At 41.1% G+C, this 18,159-nt stretch overlaps 1 protein-coding gene across 9 annotated transcripts in view; it reads left to right on the top strand.

The window, feature by feature from the left end:
• The window catches only part of JMJD1C (jumonji domain containing 1C), a 167,277-nt gene that overhangs the window by 121,200 nt on the left and 27,918 nt on the right, over nt 1-18,159 (top strand). For 6 of the 9 annotated variants that reach the window (XM_054831596.1, XM_054831595.1, XM_054831601.1 and 3 more), the window contains 6 exons: nt 6,059-6,164; nt 11,017-11,141; nt 12,395-12,538; nt 12,657-12,849; nt 12,938-14,592; nt 17,690-17,862. In XM_054831596.1, the coding sequence (XP_054687571.1) occupies nt 6,059-6,164; nt 11,017-11,141; nt 12,395-12,538; nt 12,657-12,849; nt 12,938-14,592; nt 17,690-17,862 (2,396 nt within the window). Of the gene's footprint in view, nt 1-6,058; nt 6,165-8,645; nt 8,855-11,016; nt 11,142-12,394; nt 12,539-12,656; nt 12,850-12,937; nt 14,593-17,689; nt 17,863-18,159 lie in introns of those variants that run through there. The other 3 variants (XM_054831603.1, XM_054831602.1, XM_054831597.1) reach the window with 3 other exon arrangements.

Genomic DNA, 18,159 nt, shown 5'->3' with positions numbered 1-18,159 from the left:
TTACCATCTCCCTAAAAAACTTTCTAGCCTGCTGTAGCCCTGGTGTTTCTGGTCGCTCTCCGTGGGAAGCCTGGAGCGGGAGGGAGTTGCCCTAGCTGCAGGAGATGTGGCGGGTGGGGTGGATGTGTCCCCCCTGGAAAGGCGTCTCTCCGCTGCCTTGTGCAGAGCAGCACAGCCTCTCCGACCTCCTGCCCACCAGCTGCAGTGGCGTGGCAGCTGGGGGAGCCTTTCCCTTGTCAGAAGGGAATAAGGTATATGCTGTTTACCAGTGGTTGATGCACGCCTATGTGTCCAGAGAGATGGGTGAAGCAGCAGCAGATCTGTATATTTTAGTCTCAGCTAAACGTGATGATTTCCCTGTAGGGTTTTGGTGTGGTCCTTGTGGCCTTGGCAGTGCTTGTCTGGTGATACCCTCGGGGGTGGCAGTTGCTGCCAGTTTTTCTGTGTTTTAGTTAGATTCACATCTTTTGCCACTGGAAGAAAAGTCTTGCAGCATGACAGAGGGATACTACCAGTTGGTGGCGGTGTTAAGATCTTCGGTGTTCTGCCTATCCAGATTTTTATGTCGCTGTTTTGTTTTGTGATTGTTTTTTTTCTTTTCCTGCTCACTCCGATGTCAGGCAGGACAATATTAAGATTGAAGGTTTGTTAAAAAGTTATAATCAGTGAAGGAGGTTACAGATCAGTGATATAATCAGGTATGTCAGGTGTCACAGTGAAAGATAAAAGAGGAAGAAAAAAGAAAAGGATGGCTAGTTATCAAGAAATGAAAATAAGGAGAGAATTTTACAGACCTTTCAAATGAGGGGTAAAAATACACATGGGTGTGTTTGAGGCTGGGTGCACGTAAGGCATTTAATTTTTTTTTTAATGGTAGAAAATCATCTTCTGAAAGATGGCATTAGAGGACTAGTATAAATTATCAGCAGTCTAGATTTTAAAAACAATACTTTTTGCTGCCACTGCTCTCTGAAGACTTGTGGTAATTGGTAGGCAGGTGTTGACTTACCTTGTTCTTGTTTTTCAGACTGCAGTTTCCAAATTTAATTTCTATGCAGATGAAGTTCTGTGCAACTGTAAAAATTATTTGGTGCAAAAAGGAGAAAAAAAAAAAAGGATGGGGTCTCATTTTATAAAAAAAATATTTCAAGATACTCATGAAACAAGAAGAAAACTGAAGGTTCAAGCCTTTGACACTTTGATATTTGAATTTTTCATTTGCACTGTTTGAATTTAAATGTGGTCCCTCTACCATTAAAGTGCTAACAAAAAGCTCATTTCTGTGTGCAGTGCATACTGCGTAAACATTGTAAACAGGACTCTCAAGTTGGTTGTGTACTAGTTTTCATTTAATTCATGTCCTAAATTATCAGAAAACCTCTAAGCAGCCAGAGGAAGCTATAGTTAATTAAGCTACAGATGGTGAGGACTAATGTGGTGTTGACCTTTGTGAGGACTGCAAAATCTACTTAGTCTTTATCTGTAAAACACTAGCTGAAATGAGTTCCTACTGATATTAAAAAGATGTCCTTGATGCATTGAAGCCAAATGCAGAGACACTGTGGCCAAGGAAGGTGCTTTCCCAAATAAACGTTTGCAGGTTCTAATGCACGGCGTGTGTTGAGGCTCGGTCTTCAGGGCTCAGATTTAAGCCTTTTTACTGCCAAAAGCCACTGTTTTTTCCAGGACTGGTTTTCCTGCAATGTATATTGTCAGGTTTCCTCTTCGTACTGACAATGGAGAGTTGACAGCTGAGTGAAGTTTCTGTACCCTATTCTCATGTAGGTTGTGTGATTGGGGGTGGGGGCAGCTACTTGAATACACTTTCATGGTGGTGGTTTGTGCTCCAGGGTTTCATCTCTCGATTTAATGAACTCATTTCTGCCCCTCAAGTTTGCGAAGAATGACTTGGAGAAGTATTTTAAAATGCTGAGGAAACATCTTGCTTCAATAGAGCAAGTCTTGTTGGGAAGGTAGAGAGCTGTGGAAGTGTGCTGGCGCTCCCACCACAGACATGCCCAGCAGCCCAAAATGGAGAAGGAGCCTGTGGTCACTTGAGCCTTTCAGAAGGCACTTTGTATGGTCTTTGGGCAGCGTGCAGGTTCGGCTCATCCAGGGAAGCCTCTCAGTATCTTGGACACTATTTTATTTGTACATGGAGCTTGAGTAGGAGACTTCTGTATGTCTTTGGGTTTTGGCTTGTTTTTCTGTGGGTACTGTCTTTGAGATTCCTGTTTGATTCATGACTTAAAGGAATTTAGAAGCATTATAAGTGATCTGCACTTGTCCAGCTGTGACTTTGAATGGTAAATGTTTATCCGAACAAGCTCTCTGCAAATACTTCTCTGAACAAAGATTTCTACTTCCTGGTTAGAGTAGCGTGGTATCTTAACCTGATGGTATGGTCTATTGTTTCCAACCTGCTCTATCATTTTGCACCAGAAGAAAGAAAAGATATACTCAGAAAAACACTGGATCACTTTGTTATTTGGAAAAATATAATTCTTTATCCTTCTCAGGACTTCTTAGGAGTCAAGCATGTCCCCAGCGGGTGAGAATTCCTGCCTAGAGAGACATGCAACCGACTCCAGTATTCTTTGGATAATTAAGCAGAAAGTCCACTCCACCAGAAGTGAATTCCACTTTTGGTCTGGAAAGAAGGAAGAATAGCAGCAAAGATCTAAAAAACCTGACATAGATTGGCAAGCTTCTGACAGTCACGTTGCTTCATGTGACTGTCTTCCAGAAGGGCAGGAAGGATTATCTTGACCATATCTTTCTAACCCATATGCCCTTTGTCTTCTTCCCAATATTGCATATAGTCATTTGTGGAGCAAGGGGCACTGCCGTATGAAGTACATAAAGAGCTTCCTACAGTAGAAAATTGCAGTCCCGTTTATTTGATTTGCATTCTGATTTGCATTTCATAAGGATTTCAAACCAGGATTAATATCATCCTGTAGGAGGTATTCCAGGACTTGTGGAAAAACTAGTCTAGGAGAGGGTACCATACTTACTGTTGTGAGTGAAACTACTTTCAAATGAGGAAAAGTCTGGAGGAAAATCCTACAGGGCATTTAACTCTGCTGTGGGTTAGTCAGTCTTGCTACTTTGACCAAGGAGGGGAAAACTGAAGGTAGTAATTGCCTGGGTTCAAATCTGTAGACAGCTGTTGTTTCTTGAGCAATATAAATACAGGGTAAGGAAAAAGACTGGGCAGTGCAGAGTCATCTGCTTGTTTTGAGTGCTAAGACAGGGAAGAGACTGCAAGTCATCAGCCTTGCTTGTTGCCCCGTTTCCCTGGTTTTGCCAAAGTTTGTGGTGTGTGCTAAAACAGTGTGCTTAAGGCCATCACCTTATAGTTTAACACATTATGCAATTAATTTCCTGTTTTTTAGATGTTCAGATTTAAGATTAATGGTGGAAAAAGGTCAGTCACGGTGCACACATTTTTTCATATATATATATATAAAAACACAAAAAACCCAATTTTTGAGATTTCAGGAACCTTTTTTTAAGTATCTTGATACTGAGCTTCAATTGTCAGTTACAATTTTGCTTCGCTGTACTGATTTCTGTTGACCACTGTATAACATGTTCATGTCTAGAAGCAAAACACTTCCCCCCCGCCCCCCCAGTGATTGATGATGTTAAATGTGTATTTTGTGTGTGTGTATATTTAGAAACCCTGGGTTCTCTTTGATATCTTCTACATAATCGCAGTCAGACCTGTATGCAGTTTGTGTAATGGATCTTTGACCTCACTTGTTCCTTTTGTAGCTCATCTTTGAGATGAGCTAATCTTCCTCCAAGAGTGAGGAAAGAAGTACAAAATGAACTTTGCAGTCTCCTTTTCTAAGTGTTCACACCAAGCACTCTCAATCAAAGGTACTGATATGTCATGGATCAGAATAGGAGATAGAACAAAAAAGGTTCAAATGTGCTGTCTGTAGGATCACCAGGATCTTCAGTGTCAAGTTCAAAGAAGGCAAAGATGCTTAGGAAGGATGTGAAATCTAAAAAAAGAAAAGCAGCAGTGTGTGTTGCCTTCAGAAACACATCAAAAGTGGCTCAAGACGATAGAGACTCAAAAACTTTGCATAAAGAACTCACTGAAGTAGAGTAACGTTAAGAGTAACAGCTTTGACTTCATGCTACTTAATCAGTGTGTATAATCTTGAAACAAAGATAAAAATTTTTGTAGCTGAGACCGAAGGAATTACTAAAATGTATGAGATCTGCCTATTAACTGCATTTTTAAGTCAGTCAGAGTTCCAGTATTGCAGTGCCTCAGTCTGTTGCTTAGCTCTAATGCTTGTGGATCTGAGAGGGGAAATTTTTGGTACAGCAATCTCTTGCAGCTGCTGTGAAAGAGTGCATGGGAAGGGGGACAGATGAATGATCATCACATGCCAGTTCCAGGGTCTCTTGGGTTCCTCTGGGAAACCATTCCCTCCTTCCAGTGGTTGTGTTGCTTCTGTATGTAGGATCAATGCAAAAACGGATTTGCACAGGAAAGTAGAACAGCTAATACTGTTTTTAGATTGCCTCGGGAGAGGAAGTGTTTTGCTAGTCTGCCATTCTTGAATAAATTTTAGTGCTCACCCTCTTGTGCCTCTGATAATGCTAGCAACATACTTGCCTGGTTGGTGTTCTTAACCTGGTGGTAGAGGTCCTGTTGATCTTCACCTTCACTTCTACTGTGTTCCACTTCACATGTATTAAAACCATCATCTTGACCATTCCTTTTGGATCCGAGGCCATATCCTTTTCAAAAGCGGAAGGAGAGAGAGTAATTTTCTCTAATAACTGAAGCATCGATGCATTCTCTGTAATGGAGCACAGCAAATCCTCAAGTGTCAGGAAGTGAATTTTGAATTTGAAATAGACATCCTGTGATCAGTGGGTTAGCAGGAATAATCTCATCCAGATGAATAGAGAGAAATTGCTCATGTCACTTGAGGGCCTGGCAGCAATGCACGATTCCCTGAGTGTTGCTTGTATCTTTATATTCTATGGCTGGAGCTCTTCATAATAAATTGTGAAACATCAAGGAATTGTTGGAGATCAAGGAAAGAAATTACTTGATCTCAGCTGCAGTACTGATAAAACATTTTACATTTTGTACGTGGAGAATGGCTCTGATTATTTTAGCTGTCTGAAGTTCTCTCGGCACAAATGAATGTTCCTGCAGCTCATGGATTCCCAAGGCCATCTTCTGCATGAGGAGTTGCCAGGCTGCGGCGCAGCTTTCTTTCTCTGCCACAGCCTCAAAGGCAGAAATAGCAAGTTTGCTCTGAAATAGAAATAGATATTCTAAAAGTCTAGAGATGAATGATGATTTAAGCCATGCTTTCAAGGATACGAACCAGATTTTGTGACTAGTTTTTCCTTGTTAGGAGAACAATGCCACCAAATATGTCTTAATTTCCCAGACGATGTCCTACTCAAAATAGTGAAAAAGAATCTTTTCCAGGGGAACTGAATACAATAAAAATAAAAATTAAAGCATGTCTTATTTGAAATTATCTAGTTAACTAAGGCCTTACACATTTGAAAATCAGTAATGGTGTTTCTCTCAGCATGTTTGTTTCTTTTAAAATACAGCTCTCTTATGCGTTATCTTGGTGGGTTTTTTAATCTTATGTTTATGCTCAGTATGTCCATATTAAAATTTACAGATACGGAAAACAGATTTGTTATTTTTAAATTCATTTAATCATTATTTAAATAATTATTTCTGCATACCTGTAAACACTGATGTCTTTAGAGGGCATTTTTAGCTTGTAGTAAGACAGTATTTATGAAAGTGTGATCCTATTAATAGCTTACAAGTCTGGCCACATGTGGGATCTGACATACCATATTCCCATGAAATAACTTCTAGCACTACGTTGCGCTTTTACGTTTTTTCTAAAAATAACACAGGGATTTGCAGGCAATCAGTAAAATTAGCATCAAACTACTTAATATTGTATTTTAAAATACATCTAGGAAAATAAACAGAAATGTTACAAGTAAACATAACATATGGTTCTTTTTTTAATCTCTACTTTAGGACGACGTAGACAGTCTAAACCCAGTTCTCAGGGATAACCCGCAGTTACATGAGGAGGTAAAAGCCTGGGTAAAGGAACAAAAGGTTCAGGAGATTTTTATGCAAGGTAATTATGTGGGAAATTGTGTTATTTTTATTCTGTGTTAGCTAGTTTAAGGCCATTAGTTGTGTGGAGCTCATCCCATAGTACTTGTGAAATAATGGAGAATATATTTCTAACTTGGAAGTAATTTTTTTGGAAGTATTTGTTAATTCCAGAAAACAAGACTATGTAAGAAGCTGTGCATGACTTCTTCAGACTGTTCTTAACTTGTTTGATGTCTTAGTGATTACAGCAACAGCTGAATATCGTTAGTCTGAACATAGATATTTTGTAAAATTTGTTGTGAAAGTGTGTGTGAATGGCAACTACACACCTTTTAGCATGTTTAAAACTGTTCTGTGCTCTGTTAGTGTTACTGTTACGTGTGATAACTTCTCCGATATCTGTCTGTGCTTGTAGTTCTTCACAGTTCTGTCACAGATGAAGAATACTTTCAGATCCCCACCCCACACCCTCACCCCCGATTGAAAAGTGCCTTTCAAATCACTTACGATTTTGTAACTCGATTCTAATGCTGGAAGGTTGCAGCAAACAGATACGTCTTTTTTACACTGTAAATACAAGTTACGTGAAAACTAGCATGAATTAGAGTAAATGATTTTGGCTCAGTCTTGCTGTTAATAAAAATACATGCATTTGTGGTATATTCATTAACTTTCTGCAGAACTGACAAGTAGCTCTACAGAGGCATTCCTAGCAGTGGGGGGCAGAAACTAACTTCTGTGGGTCTGGGTTAAAATCCCCAGGCAAAGCAGTAAAGCAATTTGAGGACAAAAATGCTTAAGCAGTCAGTCTGTAAATTAAAATGGAGAGGGGAGCAGTAAATAATGTGATATTATAAGGATGGCGCTGAGGTTTGCTTGCTATCTGGTTTCCTTAATAAAACTAAGATTAGAAGACCAAAGGAATATGGTAAGTATAGTATTGAATTTACAGTAAAAAACTTGTGTCTTTCCTTCTGTAGAGTCTTTAATTTGACTAGGTGTGATTATACTTATGGGCCACAGAGAAAGGATGCTGAAAAAAGCAATGCACGGCATTGTGTAGATAGGAAGTTGGTATGTCAGTGTTAGTCATTGTCGATTTTATCTTAATATCTTCAGATAAAACTTGAGTTAATAGTTTGTTGATGAAATTTGCAGCCAAAACTGCATTGAGAGGTGATGTGAAATCAAATTAGGGCTGTATGAAAAGGAAACTAAAATTGAGCTTGTTTATTGTATTTCATTAGAGTAACAATAATAAGACAATTAGAAATCTCTGGTACAGAATCAATACTTCAGCAAAGCCCCAGCAATATTGAAACAGTCATCTAAATGAAACTGCCAGCCCATCATCCATGCAACTCATTTACATCCCATCATGCCAGGAACTGTATTTTTGTCTTTATATATATATAATTTTATATAATTTCCCAAACAGATGTTTGGATTCTTAGAAGTGCACAAATTAGGAGTATTTTAGATGATGAGATGAATCTAATCGAAACGTCCTTGCAGACTAACTCTCCTCGTCTAAGGAGAAGCTGCAGTTCAAATCCACTTGCTTACCTGATGTGATGCAGCGTGGCCTGAGGAGAGATGCGTTTCCTCGGGCGATGACGTGCCATCCATGGGGAGGGCCGTTGCAGTGCTACCACCTCAGCCCCGTGGGACAGTGGTCAGCTGGCACAGACTACTGTCACCTTCTTCTGGGGCGTCATCTGCTCCCAGTCACAGAGACTTCGTGTTTGGCACAAACCTTTCAGTGGCTTACAGACAGCCCTCCAGCCGTGCTAGCTGCTATAATCTTAGTCATGTTATCCTTCCTTTCTCCTCCCCTTATTTCTCTGATTTTCTTCACCTTCTCCATTATTACCATTTTCCTGTTCCCTGCAGTTTAAGCAACATTCTCAGTTCTGCCTTGTCTAGATGCATCTATTAAGGTTGTTACCATATTCTCTTACTTCATCCTCTACAGCATTTTTAGGATCCAGCCTTTTCCTTGTCTATGATGCTGAAGCCATCATCTCATATCTTAGTATTTTCTACTTTGACTGTCACCGTTAAAATGCAGTTTATCTGAAGAAAGAGGAGGGTTGGAGAAAAACATTAAAATTGAGTTCCAAATGTTTGAAAAGAAACATTCCAATTTGTGGAGGGGGAATCTTATTCAAAACTAGTCCAATTATTTACAAGAATGAGACTAAAGAAAAAAAAATTGCCCTCACGACCTTTTCTTTGGGTAGCAGTCACAGCAGCATGCTTTGCAGTAGAGATTGTAGATTTGGCAGGAAAGTAGTTTATTCCTTGTTTTAAAAAAACCAAACTCCTCCCCAGCTTGGCCAAGTTGAAAGCTTTTGGGACAAACAAAACAAGTTCAAGGAACATAGTAAAGTGTCTTTGATTTTTAACAATTAAAATCTTTGAATTTTTTCTTCCTATTAGATTTATTATCACTACAATCTCTGAGGCTGTGTGTATAATAATCCTCTTGAACCACTGAGCGTGCTTCAGCCCTGAAGATATTTCCTGATAGTACTGCACAGGCTGCTTCAACAATGTCTAGCTGAGCGTGATTCAGCCAGGGACTGGAGACAAAGCCAGGCTTTTCCTGTAATGGCTGCTTGTGGCTGGGCTGGGCTGGAGCTGAGCTGTCCTGTGTCGCATGACCGCAGTTTAATCTTTCTTCTTCTTCCTCACACCCAGCAGCACGTAAGAAACCACCACCACCCCCCCACACATGCACACACACTGTTTTTAAAGGTAGATAAAGTCTCTCTTAAAAATAGATAGGATAACAGCTGGGATGAAGGGCAGACACAGATTAGAACAAGGAGTAAGAGGAAAGAAATTGGCACTGGCTCAGTGCAGAAGAGTGTAAGAGAAGCTGGAAGCTGATAGAGAAGGGAGGATGGAGCTTGCAAACTGCAAAGACTGGGAAAGGACTTGGAAGCCGGTGCCGTGGAATTGTAAATGCTAAAATGAGACAAGAAGCTGGGGAGAGGCTGGTTCTGGTTACGCAAGAGACTGAAAATCATTGTGCAGTTAACAGTAGGATGCAAGAGAGGAAGAGCTGGGATAGGAAAGTAGGAATGGGAAATTGGCACGAAGAGACACAGGCAAAATTTTACTGAGGCTGTCTGAACAAGGCAGAGCTTTGGGACAGCCATGAAAAGTTTGAGACATGTTGGGTTGGGTCAGACAGCCAGAAGTGTGGGAGCTGAGCTGGAGGCATTTTGCAGGGGCATATGGAGTAAGGTTGGAGAGAAGCCATCAGGAAATGTGTCCCCATGGGAACCCGTCTGGTCCAAGACCAGGAATGTGAGACATAAGCTTGTAGATTCTTCCTCTTTTTCTGGCCATGTATATCAGTGATTGGTAGTGCTGGTGCAGTTCTGGCCCTTGTCTGTGCCGCTGGAAATGTGCTCTGGGGATGAGTTAATGCCAGTAGCTCAGAGAGTTCACTGGGTCTTGAGGTTTCAGTTGTGCAGTGAATGACGTGGATGTGGGTGTAAGAAGGGTGCCATTGCATAGTGTATCTGTTTCCCAGCTGTTTTAAAACCTACATAATCCCAAGCAAAAGGTATTTCAAAAGGCCTTGCTAAGGTTCCAAAATTAAACCCTAAGACCACATGGAAATGTCTCATTACTGCTTTTGCACTTCTCTTGATCTCTCAAACAGTCCTTGTGATCACGCACTTTCTTGTGCAGCGAGTATAATGGACCCAGTCATGTGAATATGGATTTTTTTACTAGAGAAAGATGTCACCTGCGAGGTCCTTGGCCTTTTTGCTGCAGATGGTTGAGCTTGCTTAATGTACTGGGCAGGGCTTGGAAAAAATGACCTTTAGGAAAGACAGGGGAATTCTGGCCTTGCCTGTGCGGTTGAGCAACTAAGCACTCTTAAATCATTTAAGTTAGGCTTTTTGTATGTTGCCACTGACTGGTTTTGCTTCCGTTCCTGTATGCCTGACCTGGGGTTTGGTTGCGGAAGTAGCAAAACCCACACAGTTGGAACTGAACTCGGTGGCAGCATCGCTTGGTCATCCAAAATGCTATATAAACACTAAGTGCAATGAAGCTTAAGAGTCATGATGATCAAGTGAGACACTGAACATGAATAAAATTGTTGAATCTTGATTTCTAGGTCTTGAAACCAACTGTAAGATAAGTACTATATCATACTGTCTCCCCACCCCAGCGGGCTTTTGGAGGTGAATTAAACTGATCTTTGCAAAGGGACAATGTGCGGGGTTTCTTTGCAGTTGATATATCTGAAAACAGGAGCTAAAGCCTTCATAGCATGTGTGTTTTTGAATGTTCTGCGTGGCCATAGCAGGGACGGGATCACTCAGCTGCCTTTCCGACAGCTGTAATGGAGAGAAACTCTGTGGTCACTTATGGGAAAGACTTGGCAGATGCAGAGCCTTAACCACCAAGATGTAAATCTTTTCCCCAGCAAAGCATCTGGGCATGTGACTAGCCTGTTAAATAGCTTCTGTATAACCTGCTGCTGCCACTTTCTAGCCTTTCAGATTCCTTTTCGACGGTTGCTGTTCATAGGCAGGAATTTTCCCATCATTTGTCATCATGGCTGCAGAAAGATTTAGTTAGATAAGAAAATTGTATGTTGAAAATGTTAGGATAATTGACGTTAAAGCCTACTTAAATGTATCATTTGCATTTCAAAATGTCTTCCGGAATGAAAGTAAAATCCACAGGCAGTGCTGTGCCGTAATTGCCTGTAGCTTGCTGTCCGTGCCATGCACACTATATATTTGCTGTGAAGCTTAAAAAAACCAGGAAAACCCATTTATACTTTTTTTTTCCTTCTAAATTCCTCAATGGCTTTTTTATTTCTTCCCCTTCTAAAGGTCCGTACTCCTTAAATGGTTATAGGGTGAGAGTGTACAGACAGGATTCTGCCACCCAGTGGTTTACTGGTATCATAACTCATCATGATCTCTTCACCCGCACTATGGTTGTTATGAATGACCAGGTGAGTTCGATATGCGATACTCGGAAAACAAGCTTCAAGTAAACTACGTGTTGGGAGTTTTTGCGTTTTTTCTGGTATTCTGAAATACACTGAGTTGTTCAGTTCCAGTAGGGCAAGTCTATTACTGCGCTGAAACTACGGCACGACTTTGCATTGGACTAGCAGTTAATACCCTCCTGAAGCTGAACGTTTGTGCAATGATATGATTAATACTGGTTTTGCTTTTCTTCTGCTGTCGCTGTTTGACTAGTGAAGTCTTTGAAGTGGAGTGATCTAGTTTTAAGAACTGGTTTTCCCTGTCAGCTCTGTTGAGAATTTCTTTTCTCAACGCTGAAATCTTTTAGCACTACAGAAGCGATTACTTCTTCCAAGCGACTGAAATACTTTCTGCCGTTTATTGAATTAAGCATTTACTGCAGCCCTAATTTACATTTACTGTGGTGGGTTTTAGTTGTATTTCTGAAGTTGATGTTAGAAAAAGAATTAATACTGGTATTTTTAGTGGCAGTAATGAATTCTGTTTCAGGAGACCAGAGTAATGACTCAACATTAATACAGTGAATGACCCATCTGCCTTGAAATGACTGACAAAATCATGTGTGACGATAAAAATTTAAGACTAGTCTAATGCTCAAATACATTTTCCCCTTAATTTGCTCTAATTAATTTCCCCAAATATTATTTTTTTCACTTTGTGACACATTGATTAAAGATGTGGTTAGCTTTTCCTTCTTTCTGAAATATCCTTCACTAGTAACACTCTGCCAGTCTTAGAATTCTTTCTCCAGTCGTTTTGATTCCTTTCTTTCAGCAGTTTTGCTTCTGTTGGAAGCAATATTGTAATGTGCTTCTGCAGTATATTTTATAGTGCATTAAATAATTTTTAGAAAATATTTATATATTGTAATTGCTACTTAAGGGTTACTCTATGAAGAGCTCAGTGTCTTTTAATTTCAAATTTGCAGGTCAGTGAAGGGGAAGGAAGTGGTGGTGGGGTACTTTTTTTTTTAAAAGAAAAAGATGTTATTTTTACAGTGATATGTAAAGACACATTTACTTTGGTTTTACTCTATTCCCAGCCTTTGTCGAGAGTCATACGTCAGTTCTGCTATTCAGGATTAAGTAGGCTTTTCTCTGATTAGTCTTTAGCACAGAAAATAGACTGGTGAACACTGATACAGAAAATGCAGATTGAGCAGTGTCTGTACATCTGCTGATTATTATTTTTTTCTTTTTTTGTTTTTATAAACCAGGTGTTAGAACCTCAGAATGTTGATCCTTCTATGGTTCAGATGACCTTTCTAGATGATGTTGTTCACTCTTTGTTGAAAGGTGAAAATATTGGCATCACTTCACGCCGACGGTCTCGTTCCAACCAGAACAGCAACACAGTCCACGTAGATACATTTATATTTTTACCTAAGTATTTTTGTATATTGCAAATATTAAAAATACACGTTTAAAGTGGCTAATTAAAATTGCATTCAAGTCCATTAATGACAAAATTATTTTTAGGGTCATTATACACGTGCGCAAGCAAATAGTCCCAGACCAGCAATGAATTCCCAAACTGCAGCACCAAAACAGAATTCTCACCAGCACCAGCAACAGAGGAATACTCGGCCAAATAAGAGGAAAGGCTCTGATAGCAGCATGCCTGATGAAGAGAAGATGAAAGAAGAAAGATATGATTATATAGGTCGAGGAGGTAAAAGCAGTTATTAGAAAGGGAGGGAGAGCTTCTTTAAAACCATATCAGACTGAAAATGTTATAGACATGTTTTTATCTTTTACAGAAAACCCCAAAACCAAAAATAAACACTTCCTTAGTAAAAGAAGAAAACCTGAAGAGGATGAAAAAAAACTAAGTATGAAGAGATTGCGGACGGACAATATTTCAGATTACTCTGAGAGCAGTGACTCCGAAATTTCAAATAAAAGATTAACAGATTCGCCCTCAGAGCAAAATTCGGAAAATGAGTTAAAAAGCAAGAACACTTCAAAGATAAATGGAGAAGAAGGAAAATCCCAAGCTATTGAGGGAGTAGAGCAGACACTAACAGATAGGCGGTCTCCATGGGATGAAATACAGGAGGATAAAAAACACGAAGAGACAGAAAGACTGAAGTCATCCGTCTTAGATCAGCAGGAAAAATCTTCACTCCATGCAGCAGAGCAGCCAACACCTTATGAGCAGAATGCCAAGGACCCACATGTTCAAGAGTGCAATGCAGAATTAAAAAATGAGCAATTTGTACCCAGACCTCCTACTCCAAAATGTGTTGTTGACATTACTAATGAAAACAACTCTGAAAAGGAGAGCCGGGATAATGCTGCAAGTACCTTTGGCTTGCAAACAGTTCAGAAAATAGAATCTCACAGCAGCGATTTAAAGCAGCAATTTGCAAATGCAAATTTCCTTGAAGCAAGAAAACAGGAAGCTGATCAAAGTTGGGTTAGCAGTGGTGTTAAAACGGATTTGATACAACCTGGGGTTGTAAAAACGTTGTCAGTAAATGAACACTTAAATCCTGAAAAAGAAAAAGTGCAGTATGGCTCGTTTATGTCTCCGTTAAATGTAGCTTCTCTAGCAGAAGAGAGTAAACTGCATAAACAAAGTCCAGTCCCTGATTCTGTGAAGTCAAAACCTAGTGCTTCAGTTGATCATCCTAAAACAAAGTCACCTGATGTTAAGCCTAAATTCACCCAATCTTCCGATACTGTGAAGTCCAAGGTTAGTTCCCAAAACAGCCATGCTACTGGATTAACAAGGTCAGCCAATAAAACTGATCATGATTTGCCTAGGTCTAGTTTTCATCCAGTTCCAGCTAGAGTTAGTGCTCTAGAAGCTACTAAAAGTCCTCTTATCATTGACAAGAATGAACATTTCACGGTGTACAGGGACCCCACTCTGATTGGACAAGAAACAGGAACTAATCACATTTCACCTTATTTGCATCAGCATAATTATCCTCTGCATTCCTCATCCCACCGAACCTGTTTAAATCCAAACGCTCATCATCCTGCATTAACTGGTTCATCCCATTTGCTAGCTGGGTCTTCAGCTCAGGCTCCCTTGTCCGCTATTAACACTCACCCCCTTAGTACCGCATCTCACCATTCTGTTCATCACCCTCATCTACTTCCTGCAGTGTTACCCGGAGTGCCTGCTGCCTCCTTGCTGGGTGGCCACCCGCGACTAGAGACTGCTCATGCTAGCAGCTTAAGCCATTTGGCATTAGCACACCAGCAGCAGCAACAGATGTTACAACACCAGTCTCCACATCTTCTCGGACAAGCTCATCCTTCTGCTTCCTATAATCAGCTAGGGCTTTATCCAATTATTTGGCAGTATCCAAACGGAACACATGCTTACTCAGGACTCGGTCTGCCCTCCTCCAAATGGGTCCACCCAGAAACTCCTGTTAACGCAGAGGCTTCCTTGAGAAGGGTAAGTTGTGCTCGTTTCTTAATGACGTATTAAGCTGGGGCTGGTGTCTCCCAATAGCGGTTTTCTAGGTTCAGACTCGGTAGTTTGTATCGCACTGAGTGTGCATTGACATCGGGTTTTTTTGAGTAGGCACAGAACTAACTAGGAGTGGAAATCCAGTAGTAAACACTGTCTCACAGTGAATGTGAGTAGGGAGTTCTACCAGACCTTCATTTCCTAAGTATTTTAAAGATGAAATGTGCGGGTTTAGTTTATGACCAAGTGAGGTCAACCAGCTGGTTTGGGACCTCGAGCCTACTGGTTGAATATTTGCTACCTCAAACTATGAAAACCATTAGGTAAGTGAAATACTAGGAGAGGTAGGACAATCATGTGCATAGTGAAATTTTGTGTATGCTTGCTAAATAATGGAGAAAGGCTGAGACAGGAGGAGTCCTAAATCCAGTGGGAAGTTCTAAAGAGAAATGCTCTAGCATTTCTAAATCTTTCTTGTGCCGTACACCCATTTCTCTTTTCTTTACACCTATCTGTGTACCCTCTCTTGGTGTATCTTTTTCTCCCCTTCTGTTCCTGTTGACACACATCCCTGCCTTCCATCTGCTTTTACTCCTCTGTATTCAAGTCAGGGTGACTCTTCTGTACGCTGTGTATAAGCACTGAAGTCTCAGAAGAAATGGTTTGTGTTTTTCAGCCTAACGCCCAGCGCGGCGGGGGTTTTGGCAGGCAGACGTGGCAATTACAGGAAAAGTTTTCTCAGCTCCTGCAGGCTTGGGATGCGGCTTGCTCATTGCAGGCACCTTAGAGGAGCAGTGTAAGATGAAGCATGTGTAGTGCAGACAGAAACTTTGGAAAGCTTTACTGCCAGCTTCAATCAAACCTCCACTGAGCATGTGCATACTGATTTTTAGAGGCTTACAACTTGGCCTAATTTGGGCAGATTTTCACAGGGACCACAAAAGGCATGTCGCTGACAGTGGTCCTTCTGCCAAATTGCAAGCCTTTGCGTCAAAGCTTGGAGTTTCTGAATGGTTATAGAGATTTTTTTTCTTTTTCATCATGGCGAAAGCTATTCTTCCCCAGCCTCATTCTTGAGAAAAGCCAAACCACTGTGGCTAAGTCTTTCCCAAACAGTCACTTTGACTTGCCCTTGTAATATGAAGTCAGTTTGATCAAAATTGTGATAAAGTCAAACGCAGCAGAGAAGAAAAGCCTAAGAGAAAACTATAGGTGGATTTATCTTTTCATGTTGCTGCCTGCTCCACCCCATGCTGAAGTCCATTTTGAAGAACTTATGATAGTCTCTGTTTTCACTTTGGCTGCCTGAAGTATGCAGCCCTGCACACCGAGGCACGTAGCTTTTTAATTATGTTGATCTGTGGCAATTGTCTTGTGGTGACTTGTCTTCTGGCTCTCTCACTGGAGGCCTCTCTTAAATATGTCTTAGAAACCCAGAATGGGCGTTTCCAAAGTCGGTTTGCATGGATGCCACGATCACAGAAAGGGATCTGCGTTTCAGCTGTAACAGCAGCAGCAGGCACCCTCGGCTCTGTGTGCTGAAGGAAGCGTGCCCCCAAGCCCACCTTTTCCTACCGTCTGCAGGTGGCTGCGGCAGCTCCCGTCTTTGGGCTGGGCTGGAGATGGGTGCAAGCGGAGTCACGCAGCTGTTTGGGCAATGCTTGGTGCACAGGCAGATGTTCCCCAGCTCCTCTAGGGAGAAGGTGACGGGCCTTTTTTGCATAATACTTTAATACAGCTTACAGGCTGTTCATGGGAATTCAACCACAGCGTGGGAACTCCTGGCCTAGGAAGCGTGTGCGCTAAAACTGTTAGCGCAAACCCAAGCGGTTGCTTTAAATATTCAAAAGTATAGAAATCAGAACTTCAAAGTTGTAGCACCTGCAAATCTCTTCTGTACTGCCTGTGTGTGTCATGAGAGCTCTCGGCTCCCCTTCTGCTGCGGCAGCTCTCAGCTGGGAGTTGCCAAGAGGGGAGAAGGAGAGGGATGGACTGGTGAGGAGCGGAGGAGGAGGAGAAGAAGTTCTGGGCAGTGCCAGGAGTGGAGGATAGAGCAGCACTGAGAGGCTTTGGGGTGCGCATGAGAGCTCTGCTCCCTCTTGTCCCAGTCCCTTCTTCCAGGCTTGTCCCTAGCACTGGAGCACCACGTCAGCAGGGTGCCCTGCCTTTCCACTCCTCTGCCTGTGTTTCTTGTAAGCAGGTCTCAGAGGAGAGGGGGAAGTTGGAGAGAGATGGAGACCCGCTCTTGGTCTCTTCTGCGAGTTGTTACACAAGTTCAGACAAGATAGGAAAAAAGAAACTTACCGAAGTAGTCAACTTCATTTAAAAAGTTTCTTAAATTAAGACTATCATGGTGTGTGTAAATGAGGAGGTTGGTATTGCCCACCTTTTGAGTATTTAGATATACAGCACAAAATTGTGCATGCTGTGCGTTTGCCATGCTGCAAAGTATGGCAGACGTGTATGTTTATGGTTTTAATAGTCTGCTGATTATGAAATTATGCCAAATAAAAATGTCTGGCAAAATAAAGCAGATTAATTAGGATTATCGAACTTAATCATTTGGTTGGGGGCGAGGAAAGGAACCATCCAGGAAAGAGATTCTTCTATCCCTTACATTGAGATTTGTTATAAAGCCAGAGATGAAATTGTTTTCCAGAAATACTAAACCGTATTTGTCTTTTGAAATAAATACTTCTTGCAATTCATTGAAGAGCTAGTGGTCTGTTTACTAGTAACTGAAATTAAGTGTTGTCAGACTATCACTGGTTTGCTAATTTTGATGAGGGGCTTGAGATGCCGTGCCAGAAATTAACTATTCATGCTGAATACTTGAAAATTTAATGGTTCTAAGAATGCTTCTGAAACGTGTAAACTATTTGGTAGGCCACAAGTCCAGGGGAAGTACAATCAGATGTTCCAACTTGGTCAAAAAGTGGCTTAAAATGTTAAATTCTATTTGCTGTGTATGATTTAGTACTGAAAACTCTGATCATTGGTAGGACTTGATACAGTAAGTCTTGTGGTCCCATGATTATTTGGAAATCTAATTTTACTTTTTTGTTCTGGTTGGTGTTAACAGAATACTCCCAGCCCGTGGTTACACCAGCCTACCCCGGTGACCTCAGCTGACAGCCTTGGTTTACTGAGTCACATTCCTGTGCGACCCTCCAGTGCAGATCCCCTTCGGCCTCTCAAACTGACAACACATTCCAGCCCACCGTTGTCCAAAAGTATCGTAGAGCATCACAAAGAGTAAGTTTGCTGTTTGCCTCTGTGTGAAAGGGTACATTTCAGCATCTGATGTTGTCTTCTAGCTTCCTTTTAGTTTATTTGTAAATGTGGGTGCCTTTGATAGAGAAAAGCTTGTCAGTGGGCTGCAAAACAGACTCTGCCCTGTTGACTTGGAACGGTGCTTGAGTTCCTGAGTCATCTGAAGACTTCTGAAAATCGTACGTAATATAAAGAAAAGTTTATTTTGTGTTAATAGATAACTTTGTTCAAAGAATGGGAAGAAAGGTCTTCCGTTTAGCATGTTGTGCTATATTCAGA

Source organism: Grus americana, chromosome 7, assembly GCF_028858705.1.
Source record: "Grus americana isolate bGruAme1 chromosome 7, bGruAme1.mat, whole genome shotgun sequence".
Classification (NCBI taxonomy): domain Eukaryota; kingdom Metazoa; phylum Chordata; class Aves; order Gruiformes; family Gruidae; genus Grus; species Grus americana.
The sequence above is the reverse complement of the archived record's forward strand: the minus strand, read 5'-3'. Positions and strand labels throughout refer to the sequence as shown.